The 17343-nt window shown below is 36.4% G+C and overlaps 1 protein-coding gene and 1 long non-coding RNA gene across 8 annotated transcripts in view; one reads left to right on the forward strand and one right to left on the reverse strand.

Moving 5' to 3' along the window:
- Positions 1-2759, forward strand: part of LOC133759874 (uncharacterized) — a 38735-nt gene extending 35976 nt beyond the window's left edge. The window contains exons 2-3 of the long non-coding RNA XR_009865926.1: positions 1063-1167; positions 1746-2759. This is a non-coding gene — a long non-coding RNA (uncharacterized LOC133759874). The remainder of the gene's footprint in view (positions 1-1062; positions 1168-1745) is intronic.
- Positions 1-17343, reverse strand: part of SLC44A5 (solute carrier family 44 member 5) — a 440515-nt gene that overhangs the window by 8720 nt on the left and 414452 nt on the right. For 5 of the 7 annotated variants that reach the window (XM_062191559.1, XM_062191556.1, XM_062191560.1 and 2 more), the window contains 11 exons: positions 16644-16775; positions 12060-12159; positions 9050-9142; positions 8511-8598; positions 7733-7995; positions 7123-7217; positions 4996-5099; positions 3492-3565; positions 2653-2723; positions 2452-2540; positions 718-1188 (listed from right to left, as the gene is read on the reverse strand). In XM_062191559.1, the coding sequence (XP_062047543.1) occupies positions 886-1188; positions 2452-2540; positions 2653-2723; positions 3492-3565; positions 4996-5099; positions 7123-7217; positions 7733-7995; positions 8511-8598; positions 9050-9142; positions 12060-12159; positions 16644-16775 (1412 nt within the window). In that variant the 3' untranslated portion in view covers positions 718-885. Of the gene's footprint in view, positions 1-717; positions 1189-2451; positions 2541-2652; positions 2724-3491; positions 3566-4995; positions 5100-7122; positions 7218-7732; positions 7996-8510; positions 8599-9049; positions 9143-12059; positions 12160-16643; positions 16776-17343 lie in introns of those variants that run through there. The other 2 variants (XM_062191562.1, XM_062191561.1) reach the window with 1 other exon arrangement.

A 17343-nucleotide genomic window follows, 5' to 3' on the forward strand; every position in this document is an offset into this window, starting at 1 on the left:
GAAGACCTTTCTCTCTGTCTCTTTCTCTCTCACTGTCTAACTCTGCCTGTCAAAAAAAAAAAAAAAAAAAAAAGAAATGAAAAAATAATATCATGCTAGCCCTGAGCCATGTAACCTGAGGTTCATTTCAGTAGCTGCCTCTTTTGTTTTGCAAATCTCATTTTCTCAGCTGTTAAAGGCTTTGATTTTGTAATTTTATATTTTTCTCCACACATGTATTGAGGTGTAATTGACAAATAGAAATTAAATATATATATTTTTGGGGTCTATAACATTTTGATATATGTATACATTGTAAAATGGTTACCACAATCAAGTTAATTAGCACATCATCACATAGTTATCTAGGCTTTTTTTTTTGTGGTGAGAATATTCACGCTCTTTTTTTTTTTTTGACAGGCAGAGTGGACAGTGAGAGAGAGAGACAGAGAGAAAGGTCTTCCTTTTCCATTGGTTCACCCCACAGTGGCCGCTGCGGCTGGCGCACCGCGCTGATCCGAGGCCAGGAGCCAGGTGCTTCTCCTAGTCTCCCATGCAAGTGCAGGGCCCAAGGACTTGGGCCATCCTCCACTGCCCTCCCGGGCCACAGCAGAGAGATGGACAGGAAGAGGAGCGACCAGGACAGAATCCGGTGCCCCGACCAGGACTAGAACCCAGTGTGCCCCTCACAGCAAATTTCAAGTATACAATACAGTATTATTAACTATAGTTACCAAGTCTTACATTGGGCCTCCAGAACTTGTTCATCTTGTAGCTGCAGGTTTGTACCCTTTTACCAGTGTCTCCTCATTTTCCTCACACCTTGACCTCTCCCCCCCTCTACCTGGACATCACCCTTCTACTACTTATGAGTTCAACTTGTTTAGATTACACATGTGAGTGAGATCATGCAGTATTTGTCTTTTTATGCCTTGCACATATTACTTCTTTGCTGTTCAGGTTTAAAGAGCATCTACTGAGCAAGGTTTCCTTCCATAAAAATACTGTTCTGAAATTGCAATCAGGTAATAGCAATTCTACTAGCCAGCTAACCACATGGGTCTTCATCTTCTCCATTCTCAGTGATCCATGGAATGCAGAAAACACATATACCAAGTACTTACAGAAGCAGATGAAAATTGTTTCAACACACATTGCATAGACGCTGAAGAACCCATGTGCAATTAGGTAAGATCCAAAAATGACAGTCTGTAAATAAGAGAACCAACATGTCACCGACTTTGCCCAGAAGAACTATAATGCAAGGTATTTATGAAAGCCATGATGAGAGAGCTCTGAAGCACTCTGTTGGAAATTATTTTAATAGGCAGACCAAAATATCCAATAATAATACTTTTGCATGTTTTTGGAATTTAAACTACATGTGCTAGATTATCTTCCCATTTTCTAAGCACTGCCCCCAACTGTGTACCAAAAATATCCCAGATTTAGGACACTGTGCGCTGAGGCCATAAAGCATAAAGGGTTAACAGCACATGCTGCCTAGGTATGAATCATAGCACAGGCACTCCTCAAGTTACTTAACCTCTCTGGGCTTCCTACTAGCAATGGGGAGGGGCGTGGGGGCTGGAGAATGTGAGTGATAACAGTTTTATGACACATGGATTGAGTTAATATATTGCAATGTATACCACAGGGCTCCATCCAGATCTGTTCCCCCTGCCTCCTCCCCATTCCCACTTGTTATGAATATAGGCTGCTGATGACTCAGCTGCCTCTCTCACTTGGAATTGCTCTCCCTGCAGGGAACTGCCTCACCCAAAGTCACACCTCCAACCACAGCTCAGCGTGTGGCCAACAGCTGCCTGATAATGCACACATGGGCCCATCCCTTATGCCAGAACTTCCGGTAATTACGTCTGAGGTCAGCGTGGGTCAGCTTATCCTGCTACCCTGTCCTCTCCTCCTCACTTCCTCACTTCCCTAGGAATGTATCTCAGGAAAGAACTTCCTAATTACCTTCTGCATAAATCTTGTTTTAGGGGTTGTTTCTAAGAAATCCAGTCTCTGAAGCAGAATGGAGGGTGACACAAAGTGAGACTGATAACACTAGCTATTATTTTTTCTACTCCTTTTCAGTTTTGATTTTGCTGTCTCTGGTAAATCATACAGTCAATAACACACAGCTGCTATGGACTGAATTGTGAGCCCTACAAATTCCTAATCTCCAACACAATGGAAATAGAAGGTGAGGCTTTGGGGCGGAAGAGATGAGGTTAATATCCCTATGTGGGATTGGTGCTCTTATAAGAAGAGACACAAATATAAGGATATTGCAAAGTGTACTCCTGCACACCAGGAAAAGGACCTCCCCAGGAACTGAACTGGCTGGCACTTTGTTTGATCTTGGATATTCCAGCCTCCAGAAAGGTGAGGAATAAATTTCTGTTGTCCAAGCCACCCAGTCTATGATATTGTGATAGCAGCTCCAACTAAGACACGAGCTCTTACCAGCAAAGGTACCCAGTAGTAATTTAAGGAAGTTGGCCCTTCCACAAGTGTTGGCATTCTTTCTGTGAAGAGTAAGAAGGCCAGGACACCTGCATTGAAAAGGCAGAGCATGTGGATTGTGCATTTGCAAAGGAAGATTGCTTTTTGTAGTAAAATAGTTTTCCAAGCATCTTTTAAACTTTTTAAATTATTATTACTCACCTATTATCCCACAGACTAGAATTTTCCCCAGGATTAATATAAAGAATGTAACTTCATCTGTCACTGCAACTCTATCAGAAAAAAAAAAAAAAAAAAAGAAAGTGTAATTCTATGTTTAAAATACATTGTTCCTTGAAACTTATGGGAGTAAATAAATTATGAGTTAATTTTGATGTGTCTTGGCTGAAATTTTACTTGGAATTTTAAAATGCAAGAAATGAAGATAGCACCAAGGATGGAGTTATTTTTAAGAAGTGAACAGAAGATGGCATTGTAGGGCCATTGGGTGCCCTGCAGTGGTGGTGTCGGCCTCTCTAGTTTAAGGTCAAAGACACCCGGAATCCTGAAAATGCTATATTTGTCCTCTGATTTTGCCCACTCAGGCTGCATCAGTTTTGGGAAATGACAACAGGAAGTGATGACAATGTATGGGACTGGTGTTGCAGAACAACAGCAGGTTAAGTGACGCAGTGCAACCACTGGGGGAGTGAACCAGCAGAGGCAATATTTGTCTCTACTTCTCTATTTATAATTCTGCCTTATTAAATAAATAAGTACATAAATAAATTTTTTAAAGAAAACCCCAAAAGATAACAATGTGGATCCTTGGGGATTTCTTGAGTGGAGGAGAAATTAAAATGAGTGAGTGCTGGTGGGTGTAAAGGCAGGTGGATGATGGAAGCAAAAATGCTAAGGCATGAAAGTAAATTAATGATATTTTGAAAGAGTAAAATCTATTAAATTAAAGATAAGGCCAAAACACTTCAAATAACATTCAAAGAGTGTGATGCTCAAGGTTCACTAACTCGTCTGTTGCAGTGTTTAGCCTGATTACTTACTTTACAATGTTTCTCATCAACAAATTGAAAGCATCTCTTGCTGATGTGCAGAAGTTTTCACCATACACTGCGATCTGAGGAAGACAGTTGATATTATTCTGTAATCAGTAACATACCCTAACAAGACCAAAGTACAATATAATGACAGGAAAACAGCCAAATTAATACCTGGGAACTGTGTCCTCAACTCTGCCCAGCTCTCATAGTCATTGACAGTAAGCTTGTGTCAAATGCTACATGCCCTTAAATTCCAGGGCATTACATAGTGTCAAAGACAGACCTTTTCCTCAACTTCTGGTTTTGAAATGTTTTGACTGGAGTTAAATATTATTAACTCCACATTAAAAATTGTTCTTAATGAACATGGAAATGCAGGTATCTCTTTCGTATTCTTATCTCATTTCCTTGGATATATACCCACAAGTAGGATAGCTTCTTATGGCAGCTCAATGTTTAGTTTTTTGAGAAATCTTCATACTGTCCTCTATAATGGCTGTACTAGCTTGCATTCTCACAGTGTTTAATGGTCCCCATTTCTCCACATCCTCACCAGTATTTATTATTTTTGTCTTTTTGAACAGCCATGGTAACTGGAGTGAGAAGAAACTACATTATGGTTTTGATTTTTATTTTTCTGATGGGTTATGACATAGAGCATTTTTTTCATGTATTTGTTGGCCATTTATATTTTTTCTTTTGAGAAATATCTATTCAGATACTTTGCCCATTTCTTAACTGGATTGTGTGTATGTGTTGAAACACTGCAGCATACCCCATTAAATTTACATGTTAATCTAAAAATTAAAAAAAATTAAAAATTACTGTTAAGGAAATAGAGTGCCTTTCACTATACTGGACTTTTTGATTAAAATACACAATATAATACACTCATTGGAGATAAATCAATGACTATTTGAATCACTTTTCCAGACCCTGTCTTTGTGATAATGGCAGGTATTATAAGTTTTTAGCCTCTAACTTTAAGAAGAATTATTTTTCTGAGTCTCTTATTAAAAAAAAATCCATAGAAGTCTGCATATTCCAATAGGAAAAAAATTCAGTCAAGCATTGCCAGTGCCCACATAAGATTCATGAAAAGGATTAGACCCTTCCTTAAAATTATATAAATTCCAGAATTATAAAGAATTCTTCTCAGAGTGAATACAGAGTACTTAAGCTTTCTTCCAACTATAGTATGTTAAAAGCACAAACAATTTTCTATCTAGCACACTTTTAATCTCGCAAGGTAAACAATATTTTCTCTCTCAAAATAAGATACTGAAGATAGTAATGAAGTATAATTAAGATACTATCTCAGCTAAGGAAGTATCTCTAATCATTCACTGGATTCTAATCATGCGTTGGATATCTCTAATCATATATTGCATTTATCAACATGTGATAAATTCAACTGTATGACATGAAACTGTTTTAGAGAGAGCAATGTAGACCTAGGGTTGGGTTTGCAAATGGGAAGCTTATAAATAAGAAATAACCTACTTACCATAATATAGGCATTTTTGTTTAAAAATTTTACCACATTTTCCAAACACCAGAAACAGCATTTTAGGCAGCATTGTAAGAATCTTGAAATGCTATTCTGAGCATCTATGAGAAGGAGGTATTTAAATCTATTAATGATTTGCAACAGAGTCTTATGAATCAAAATAATCATGAAATATTTAAAATTTTATTAAAATTTTTATTGTGCTAAAACAAACGTACTATAAAATTTGCCATTTTAAACCATTATTAAGTGTACAAGTAAATTCATTGGCATTGAGTACATTTAATATATTTTATAAAAATAACTAGTATCCATTTTCAGAACATTTTATCACCTCAGGTAGAAATTCTATACCAATTCATCAATAATTCCTCTCTCAGTCCCTGGTAAGCTCTATTAAACTTCCAGTTTGTATAGATTTGCCTTTTCTAGGTACCTATGCAAATGGAATCATACAATAGTTGTCCATTTGTATTTTGCGTATTTCATAGCATACTCTATTGAAGGCTCATAATTTCATTCCTTTAAAAAAACACTTTTTCCATTGTATTTGAAAAGGAGAGAGATCTTTCATTTATTCACTCTCCAAATGTCTGCAACACTGGGTCAGGCTGAAGCCAGGAGTCCAGAATTCAGTCTGGATCTCCCATGTCAGTGACAAGGACCCAAGCACTTAAACCATCATCTGTTGCCTCCCAGGGTGCACATTAGAGGGCTAATGAATCAAGCACTTGTGCTTGAATCAAGCACTCTGATATGAGATGCAGATATCCCAAGTGGCATCCAAACCAGTGCACCAAATTCTCACACTTCATTCCTTTTTAAGGTTGAATAATATTCCATTGTATATATTTGACATACTTGGTTTATCCACTCATCTATTTCCAGAAATTTGGGCTGTTTCCACCTATATTTACTTTCCTCCTATATTTACTGTAGAGAGTCTTATAGTTTAACTCTTTTATTTAGGTATTTGATTCATTTTGAGGTAATTTTTGTACATGTATAAGGTAAGGGTCCAACTTCTCTCTTTTGCATGAGATATCCAGTTTTCCATCACCATGAATTGAAAAGACTGACTTTTCCCCATCAAACGGTCATATATATGGGAGTTTATTTCTGGAATTTCTATTCTATTCCAGGTCTATATGTCTGTTCTATGGCAGTGGCACACTGTTTTGATTGCTGTAGCTTTGTTTTATTTCGAAATCAGGAAGTTTGATTATTCCACCTTTATTCTTTATTTTCAAGATTGCTTTGGCTATCTAAGGTGAATTCTAAGCAGATTTTATATGCTTGAAAGTTATATATGTCATAAATGAAGATTTATGCCTTGAAACCCACATTGTATTTTAAGCCCAACCTGACCTGAGCTTTAGAATAGGAACTGCTATCTGACATGTCCATCATGCTTCTCAACAGTAACTTTTTTCTTTTTCTTTTTTAAAATTTATTTTATTTTATTATTATTTTTTATTTTTTTGACAGGCAGAGTGGACAGTGAGAAAGAGAGACAGAGAGAAAGGTCTTCCTTTTGCCATTGGTTCACCCTCCAATGGCCGCCGCGGCTGGCGCGCTGTGGCCGGCGCACTGCGCTGATCCGATGGCAAGAGCCAGGTGCTTCTCCTGGTCTCCCATGAGGTGCAGGGCACAAGCACTTGGGCCATCCTCCACTGCACTCCCTGGCCACAGCAGAGAGCTGGCCTGGAAGAGGGGCAACCGGGACAGAATCCAGCACCCCGACCGGGACTAGAACCCGGTGTGCAGGCGCTGCAAGGCAGAGGATTAGCCTAGTGAGCTGCGGTGCCGGCCAACAGTAACTTTTCAACTCTTGTAAAGACAAAGTTGTTAATATGTTTTTAAAAATTCACCTCTACTGGGTTTCATATTTTAATAAATAAGATCATATACTTTGCCTCTCTTTTCTTCACTACTGCTTCTCCCCTGCCAACTTAATCCTTCAGCAAGTCTCATTGGGGTTTCCTTCAAAACACATCCCAGACTTGACCACTTTCATCCCTCCTAGTCTATACCAAGTTACAGTCATCAGGCTACCCTCCCCATTGCCCCAAGCTATTATTTTCATAGAAGTCAGGAAGTCTGAGATAAATTCTGGAACCTTACTTTTAAGATGCCTGTCCATGTATTGTAGGACAATTCTAAACAACTGAATTAATGCAATAATTAAAGATCCAAATGCTAGGGATCCTGTGTGATATCTGTACAAAGACAAAATGAAAATATAAGTTGAAAGATCTTTATTATTAAGTAAAAGGATGCTAGCTGAAAAATTTTCACAGGCAAAAGGGAACTGCACAAGGAACGATAGGGCAGAGTTTTTGTGCTCTCTTATTCAGATTGATAAAGCTCTCCATAGATGGTTTTAATCTACATACTATCTTGCTCTTTATCTACAAAAATAATACCAATAGCCTGTCCTCATAAAATATGTTTGATGGAGCAGTGCAGATATGCAGTCAAATTAATCCTTAATCTTTCATATGGCATCCTTCTCTACCTCGTTCCTCTTCCAGTAACCTATGGCATTAGAAAGATATTGGACTGGGTGGAGATTATGAAACTGTGGTTATTAAAAACAGACAAGACAATGGATTTCCATGAATGTTGAATTGCACTTTTAGTTTCGCCTGAATTAACTAACTAGCTAAGACTGAGTTATAAGCACACTAAATACAATAGAGGAGAAGGATGGAGTGTTCAACATGAAGCTTACCGTATGGCTCGTCCAAATGCAGTAAAAAGTGGATGTGGTGGGATGTCATCAGGTTTATTCACGGTCCAGTAATAAGTAGCAAAGGCACCAGAAAGGGCACACTGACCCAATGCAATGACAAAATTTATAAGCCAGAGAAAGACAAATAGATTGTACACATGGAAGGTAGAGATGTATTGATGGTACAGACTTTTTCCACCATAGAAAGCAAAGTTACACAAAGCCCCAGGGCAAACTTTCGGAACATCGGTTGTATTAAAAGTCTGCACTCAGAAAAAAAAAAACAACAACAACATGAGAATATAATATTAAATACCATTCCAAGATAATACCTTCTTGCCCCCTTCCTCTTTTGTAGAGCCCATAAATGCATGTCCTATTTTTTTCTCTACTGGCTTCTGCTATTACTCTATTTCTACCACATCTCTTCATACACCTTTTTACTGAGCTTTGGAAAATGCACTGTTTTCTCCAATAGGCTAGTCACTCTGCTCCTACCATAATTTCTCATTTATTAGTGCTATTGGTGCCAATACCTTCCTCTTGGATATATGATATGATACAAAAGCTCAGTAAATAATTCTAGTGCTTTATCTGCACTTTCCCCTACAGTTCTCAATGCTCTGCTGCTAACACTTAACCCACGCTCCCCTCCTGTAGAGAGTGACCCCCATCAGTGTCTAGGATCTCTGTTTCAGAATGATTCCTACAACTGCAAGGTGAAATGTAGTAAAATTCTGTATTGAAGTAAGGAGGTGAGAGAATTTCTTTTACTTACCTCTGGGTCACAGGTTTTATTTTCATGTATACATTGCCCCTGTGGGGTTACGACTCTGTATACAGGTATCCCCGATGTAGCCAAGAAACTGGATGAACTCTATTAAGAATAAACTATTTTTCTGATAGATTGAAAATAAATGGGCAAGAAAATAATGCAGATAGCTGAAAATTCACTGGTGAGTTTAACTTAAAAAAACTGAATATTTTGATAATTCATACAATTTTTAGGTCTAGATTAACATAATGTGTGCCAGCTGCATTGAGTGGGTCCTTAAAAAAATAAAATATGTAGGAGCTTTGTTAGACTATTGCTGAAGAGAAGTGTTGTATGTAACAAAACAAATCTGCCATGTGACCAATATGAAGGGAACTTCAGTCAGTAGACTGAAACTTTTTAGGGCTTGAGAAAGAAAAATCCAGTTATTTCCTTAGAAAATTCCTCCTCTTTTCAGGGATAGAAGACACTGGGCAGAAACTTGTCATCCCTGAATAGAAATGTGGACCTGAAGTTTAAAGAGGTTAATTACTAAAGGATACACTGCAGTCACAGCCCAGTAGGAAATACAGATTGAGAGCAAAATGAAAGTTAGAACTGGATAAAGTAATGTACCAGGAATGCATCCAATGGCTCTGAAATAAAACAAATAGTTGAAATTCAAAATGCTATTTGAATCAGAGCTGTATTTTGTCAATTTAACTTTTGTCTGTTGGAACTAGAAATAAGGCTTATGCTGAGTTAATACTAAGAACAATGGTCATAACCCTGACCTTTTTGGTCTGATCATTCTGATCTATTCTTAATGTGTTTCAGATTTTATTTATTCATCTTTAAAAATAAATTGAGACATTACTCCAGTGTTCTTATGTTTGATTCCTTCCTAAAGTCCCTGAAACTCTGTTCTTTTTGGTTATTTCTGTCTGATCCATAAGTATTTGATGCATTGTAATCATGCAATTTCTTCCTTTGTTTAGATTTTTGTATTTTAAAAATATTTATTGATTTGAAAAGCAGTGGGGGGCAAGGAGGGGGAGTTCTAATATTCACTGTTTCACTTCCCAAATGTCCACAACAGCTGGGATTAGGCCAGGCTGAAGCTAGGAGCCAGAAACTCAATCTGGTCTCTTACCTGGGTGGGCAGGAACTCAATCTGGCTTCCTACATGGGTAGCTGGACCCCAAGGACTGGAGCCATCACCTGTTTCCTCCCAGGCGCATTAGTAGAAAGCTGGATCAGAAGTGTGGAGTAGCTGGGATTTGAACCAATCACTTTGATATGGGATGCAGGCAATTCCAAGTTGTTGCACCACAATGCTCACCCCAGATTATTAGATTTTTAAAACTGGAAGGCTGCAACAGCTGGAACTGTGCTGACCTGAAGCTAGGATTCAGGAGCTTCGTCCTGGTCTCCCACACGGGTGCAGGGGCCCAAGGACTTGGGCCATCCTCTACTGCTTTCCCAGGCCATAGCAGAGAGCTGGATCAAAAGTGGAGCAGCCAGCACTTGAACCGGCACCCATATGGGATGCCAGCACTGCAGGTGGCGGTTTACCCATTATGCCACAGCATCGTCCCCTACCTTTGGATGAACACATTGAGTGATGGGAACTTATTTTCATATCATACAACTTATTCCATTTCCTTAACAAAGTATCAGAAAGTTCTCCCTTATCTGGCTGCTTATAACTTACATCCTCTAACTTCTGAGGTAGAGATGAGTATTCTATCACATTTTCCACATAGCAACCCCAACCCCTCCCCCGCCTTTTTTTTTTTTTTTACCTAGGATAATCATTTCTTTGATGGTTTATCATAGGACATAATTTGTGAAATGCTCACCATCCTACTTGTGCAATCTCTATTTTATTAAAAATTATTTGAGAGACAATCATACACACACACACACACACAGAAACAGAAAAGGGGAGAGAGCAAGAGTTCCCATCTGCTGATTCACTCCCCAAATGCACCTAATGACTGGGACTTTCTGTATCACACCTAGGAATACAGCTCAGGTCTCCCAGGTGGGTAGCAGGAACTCAGTTACTTGACCCATCACTACTGCCTCCCTGAGTCTGCATTAGCAGGAATCTGGAGTCAGGAGCTAGAACCAGGTATCAAACCCAGGTAGTCCAATGTGGGATGCTGGCATTTTAACTGGTGTCTTAACTGCAAGGCTAAATACTCATCCTCTAACTACTTCTCTTAAATGACTGTTTCAGTAAATGACACTGGGTTAGACACAATGCTGTTTGATATACTAAGAAAAATGATGAAACTAGTACCACTCAAAACGCATTGTATTTCTTAGATTTCTTTTGCATCTGTTACCTTCTTCATCTCACTGTTTCAGCAATGCTGTTATCTCACTTCTGTGTACACTGACTTAAAGTGAATTATGGAATGTTTTAGGTTTACTCTATGTTCTCATGTCCATTTATTCTGAACTTTATTTTTCCCTGAGTAAACTATCAACCTGTCACAGTCCTATTGGCCCTATAACACACACACACACACACACATTTAGGGACATAACAAGTGGGGCAAGTCAAAATGAACTGCACAATAATATATTATTTAAGAAATAAACCCAGTAAATCAGCAGTTTTCAGTGGCTAATGATAGGTTGTCAGTATTGTGGGGAAAGAGGAGTTTAACAAACTGCTTGTTAACTATTTAAACCACTGGCTTCAGGTGGCCCTATTATTACAGTAATCATATGGCAATTTTGTTAAAACAGTCCTTTAAAGACAATTAAAAATAATTTGGTTCTTGGCCTCAACAAGTTAGTTTTCATCATTCTAAGCAGAGAGTATGGTCTCTTTGCTTTACAGTAATTTTTTCCTTGTTTCTTTCATGCATTATTCAAAAGTTTAGAGTATGTATTATCTTCAAGTGACCTTTTGGAATAGTTTGGAAACTATAGGTATTATTACATCTTAGCCTGAATTTTATGAAAGAATGTTTATTTTGTAATGCATTAATAAAAAATTATTCTGGGTATAAAGCAATCTGGAATTATGAGCTGTGAACAAAAATGTATAATCTGATGGTGCCAGAATCAATTGTCCTATTAGAAATATTTGTCACAAATAGAAATGGTAATAGTACATAATTAACGTTACAGAATTATAGTTATTTAAGGTTCTACAAATGATCTTAGCATTAATATTAACATTAACATATTACCCACTATGAAAATAGCATAACATGTAATACTGCTTTTACCTAGTACTTTATCACTTATTTTCACATGTTATTTTCCAAACATACATTTAATGTTCAAAAATTCTAATACACTGATGACAGGTTTTATTCTTATTTTGCCCCAATGATAATCAAGGATTGGGATATTAAAGGATTGGTTAGCAGCGACCTTTCTAGTAGTAAGTAGCAGAGTTTAAATCTAAACATGTCTTCTTGAAAGAACAGTTGTTTTCTTTAACAAGTCTTCTTAAGGGAAAAATAGTTTTCAGCCATCTGTGTGATGGTGGTGACTGATTTAACTGATGGATGTCCATAATCCTAGTTTCTACAATAAGGGCTTTACCTGCTCCCTTCCTTCACCAAGATGATGGCAACGCGGATTTGTTTCCTGAGGAAGATCAGCATGAGGGTGATAGTCACTTCAGTGATGCATAGTAATACCACTTTGAAAAGGAAAGAAGACACCCATTTTTGACACAAATCAATTTAAAAAAAAAACAAACTTTCTCTCCAAACGTTAAAACTACACTTTATGATTATCCCTGTAATTCTGACACCTCTCATTTAAGGAGCACTATCTCTCCAAAACACAGATTTTTCAAATTCACTTTGCCAACCTCCAAGAACTGCTACTAAATCCAAATTAAAACCTTTAGTTAGAGCTTGAGTGAGTCAGCCAGACAGGTTTCATTTTATCCACAAAAACACATCACACCACTTGTAGAAATTGGGAAATAGGCAGAGAAGGAAGGAAGAATTGCTTTTATTAGCTCTGTTGTAGCTGCTTGTACTCTGTAGCTCAATGAGTAAGAGAGTCCTACAAAAGAACCTGAGTTGTCCACCTTGCTCACTGTGATTCTGAATTGTCCTTGTTGACTGACAGGGCAGACTCTTGACTGCCATAATTTTATCCTGTGACTCCATGTACCATGACCACCGTGGATGCAACCAGGGTGTAAACCCAATCTAACTTGGCGTAGCAGTCTTAGAATTAAAACTAAGGAAATCCACTTTAGTCTTAAATTGAAGTTTATCAACCTCTTAAATCAAGGGTTAGACAAACTTAACGAACTACGTCAAAACCACCTATATACCAAGTGAGTCTGCAAAGAAAGAATATAATGCATAAAGAAAGAGAAAGAAGAAGAAATCTTGGGTTCTTTTTGGCTTTTTGTTTTTGGGATCTAGGTAAATTTGAGAGCCCTGTTGCCTTCCTGTTTTTTTGAGTCTGATGAAACAGTCTTAATTCTTAAAATAAACACTCCCTGTTACACTCCTATGTTTATTTCTCTTCAGCTAGCTTGAATTTGTTTTTTATACTTGAAGCCAAATAGTTTAAATTATTATATTTCTATAATTCTAACACACATCTTTAACTTTCAATAAGTTTTTAAGAAAGGTAAATAAACTCTTCATTAAATGTTCAATAATTTTAGGATGTATCTTGATTTCAGAAATACTAAAGAGTGATAATGGGTGGATCTTAAAATCAAGGAAATATGTTACCACTAATTACATAACATGATCATATAAAAGAAACTTAAATATCCATCCATGAGAATTCCTTCTAGACCTCCCAGTTACATAGTTATTCTGCTCATTTATGAACACTTTCACGGATGGAGAGCTCACTGTTTCCTTATATTGTTATACCACTAATATTCTGACACTATATCAGACATCTCCAAGTAAGTTGAAATCAGTTAATCTAGAAATGTGGCAGTATCTTAGTAGTATACTATCTCATTCTGTATCTTCTTTTAGTTAAACTCAGTATACTAATTCCAGGTACATTATATGATATTAAGACAGTAATTTGAGATCAAAATTGTGGAGTGTATCCCTATTATGCTAAAATTATTATCTTCTTTGGATATACCTAAGAAAATCAAATACATAATAATCACTTTGCATTCTAAAATTGCATTATGATGTGCTACCTACTGCGCTAATGAGGCTCCTTAAAATTGCATTCTTAAAGAACATTATATATTATATTTACAGCTTCACAAAATTATATTTTCAAAACAATTACATTAGAGAGATTTTTTTGTGAATATGTAATACTTTAATAATATAAATTTATTTATTTATTTTTGGTTGACAAAGATTCTTTTTATTTTATTTTATTTTTTTAACTTTTATTTAGTAAATATAAATTTCCAAAGTACAGTTTATGTATTACAATGGCTTTTTCCCCCCCCCGTAACTTTCCTCCCATCTGCCCCCTCCCATCTCCCACTCCCTCTACCATTCCATTCACATCAAGATTCATTTTCAATTATCTTTATATACAGAAGATCAGTTTAGTATAGATTCAGTAAAGATTTCATCAGTTTGCACCCACACAGAACATAAAGTGTAAAATACTGTTTGAGTACTAGTTATAGCATTAATTCACATTGGACAACATTAAGGACAGAGATCACATGAGGAGTAAGTACATAGTAACTCCTGTTGTTGACTTAACAATTTGACACTCTTGTTTATGGCATCAGTAATCTCCCTAGACTCTTGTCATGAGTGGCCAAGGCTATGGAGGCCTTTTGAGTTCGCTGACTTTCATCTTATTCAGACAAGGTCATAGTCAAAGTGGAAGTTCTCTCCTCCCTTCAGAGAATGGTACCTCCTTTGATGGCCCTGTTCTTTCTACTGGGATCTCACTCGCAGAGATCTTTCATTTAGGTTTTTTTTTTTTTTTTTTTTTTTTTTTTTTGCCAGAGTGTCTTGGCTTTCCATGCCTGAAATACTCTCATGGGCTCTTCAGCCATATCTGAATGCCTTAAGGGCTGATTCTGAGGCCAGAGTGCTGTTTAGGACATCTGCCATTCTATGAATCTGCTGTGTATCCTGCTTCCTATGTTGGATCGTTCTCTCCCTTTTTTATTCTATCAGTTATTTTTATTCTATCAGTTATCAGCTATTCTATCAGTTAGTATTAGCAGGCACTAGTCTTGTTTGTGTAATCCCTTTGACTCTTAGACCTATCAGTGTGATCAATTGTGAACTGAAATTGATCACTTGGACTAGTGAGATGGCATTGGTACATGCAACCTTGATGGGATTGTATTGGAATCCCCTGGCACAATTCTAACTCCACCATTTGGGGCAAGTCCGATTGGGCATGTCCCAAACTGTACATTAGAGAGATTTTAGTGTCTTTTGAAATTATATGTAGATTCCTCCTGGTATTTAAATATAAGCAAATAATAGAAACAAATTTGACACCTCAGAAAGCAGCTACAATAACTACACTTAAACAGAGGAGGAAGTGGAGCCTGGGGATTGATATGTACCCAAGATCATGAAGTTAGTTAACAACAGAGACAGGAACAGAACCATTTCATACAATCTAGGATTCATAAAGTTATAATTGTTGTATTTATCACTCTGCTTAGAGTTTCTGCCAATGAGTAGATTTTCACATTCATGCCTTTGTCTCTAGCACCTAGCATTTTGTCAAAACACAGAACAAGAAATCACTTTTTGATAAGCGTGTTATGAAAATTGAGGCTCATTCGAGGAGAGATTGGTATTACAAGACTTGAAAATTCAAGAAAGCCTTTATTTTCCCTGAGCACACCTTTTAACTTTTCCAATGACAGATTCTGATCGTCTCAAAGATTTTTGTATAGATGCTTCTTAAGAGACAACAAAGGGTGATTACAGAACTTGAAACTAAGATCCACCCAAGAGTGGATGTTCCATTACATGATAGCTGAAACTTGTATGTTTTAGTAAGTAGATAGCTGAGGAGCTGTGGAATTACTCAAATCAGGAAAAGTGATGAAGATACAATTCCCAGGATGCCTGATTTTCATAGTTAAAAAAGAAAAAGCTAGAAATGAAACAATTCTTCCACAAATATTTTTTAAAATAATGTGAGAAAACTAGAGTGATCTAGAAGCAGGAAGCCAAAGAGTAAGAGCTTGGAATTTTGATCTTGCACTGTTCAGAAAAAATGAATCTGGAAGGGAGTCCTCTGAAAACATCTCCTAGAGCTGTGCAAGATTCTTTGCTAAAAAAGTTTTTTATTGGCAATATAGCTCTCCATGTGCTTTGGTCCCAGGAAAGTGGTGCTCAAGATGGAATATGTCTATACTCTGGCCACAGGTAGAAACAATCAAAATGACACTCTGGTGACATAACATGTCACCTGTCTTTTAAAGCCTGAGGATTTTTGAGTAAAATGGCAAAGTTTCCAGATTTATGAGGATGGGACCCAGTGTCTGGAATCATGAAACCACAGAATGATATTGCCTCAGATATGTCATGCCTGACTCTCTAACTTCAACAATATGAAGGTGATTTTTAAAAAAAGCAACATGTAATTAGACAGTATTTTAAAATGTTGATTAAAAAGCATAAATTTCTGTGAAGTGCAAGGAATATTATAATAAAGTCATCCTAGGAATATAAGATCAAAGCCATCTCTGAAATCTCTTGCTTTAAGAATTTTTCAACATAACCCTTAACTAATTCAATAATCCAAGAAAACGCTTCAAAAATGTAAATTTATTTTCAGTTACTTATTACTTACGAGTCCTATAATAACCAGTCTGTGTTATGTTATGAAAACAGCCTCTAACATTTCTTTTTGTTTATATTAAAGAAGTTTGAAAAACAAAGCATCTGTTTCTTTTTAAACATCTTTCATAGATATAAAACTAATGTTTATAAATGTACAAAATTAAACCAGTTTAAGTTGAAGGCACATGACTTGAGATCATTATAAAGTAGTATTTTCTTAGATTATGCAGTGACTTCTCCTCAATGATTTTCTTCACTTTCTGTAGCTAATATTTACCTTTTATTACATTAGTGACAAATGCAATTACTAAGTTCTACCAACCCAGCTTTCCTTTAGACAAAACTATACTCTCTCATTATTACAATTTTTAAGAAAATAAAATTAAAGTCCACTCACTCAATATGAACCATGTTTGCTTCAAATGAAAGTACATGTTTATATTAGTCTGAATCCCGATGTCATATATAGTTAATGTAGAACCTGGGTGTTCCTGAAGATTGCTGTATTCCTGGTAACAGTACCATATTCCTTGAAAAGAGTGAAAAAAATTAATATAAAATACAGTTTTCAAAAAAAGTAGAAGCTACATGTTTATAATGTATATCTACATGAGATTGATCAGTGTAGTCATTTTTATGAAGACAAGATTCATATTTATACAGTAAATATTTTATTTGGCTCTAATGGTCCAAATGGTCCAAAATTGTATTTGATATAAGTATTTCCAGTATTTGTCTGTGTGACTTGATAACATCTGCCTTTAAATGTCCTTTTAACTAGAAACAACCTCAATGTACATCAATAGGAACTTGCTAAAGAAATTATGATACATTTGTTCAGTAGAAAGTTGTATTGAAATGTGCCTAAAGGGGGATTTATACTCAATATCAATTTATCCAGTTATTTACTTATTATTTTAGTTCTATGAATTTTGAGGCTAATATAATAGATGCATACTAGCTTGTAATTATGGTTTTTTTTTTTAGTGAATCAAATTATTTCTATCCTAATGCTTTTTAATTCTAAAACCTATTTTTATGATATGGTTTCTATAGTTTGCTTCTGTTTAATTATTGCAAATATATTTTTACCCTTT

Source organism: Lepus europaeus, chromosome 5, assembly GCF_033115175.1.
Source record: "Lepus europaeus isolate LE1 chromosome 5, mLepTim1.pri, whole genome shotgun sequence".
NCBI lineage: Eukaryota > Metazoa > Chordata > Mammalia > Lagomorpha > Leporidae > Lepus > Lepus europaeus.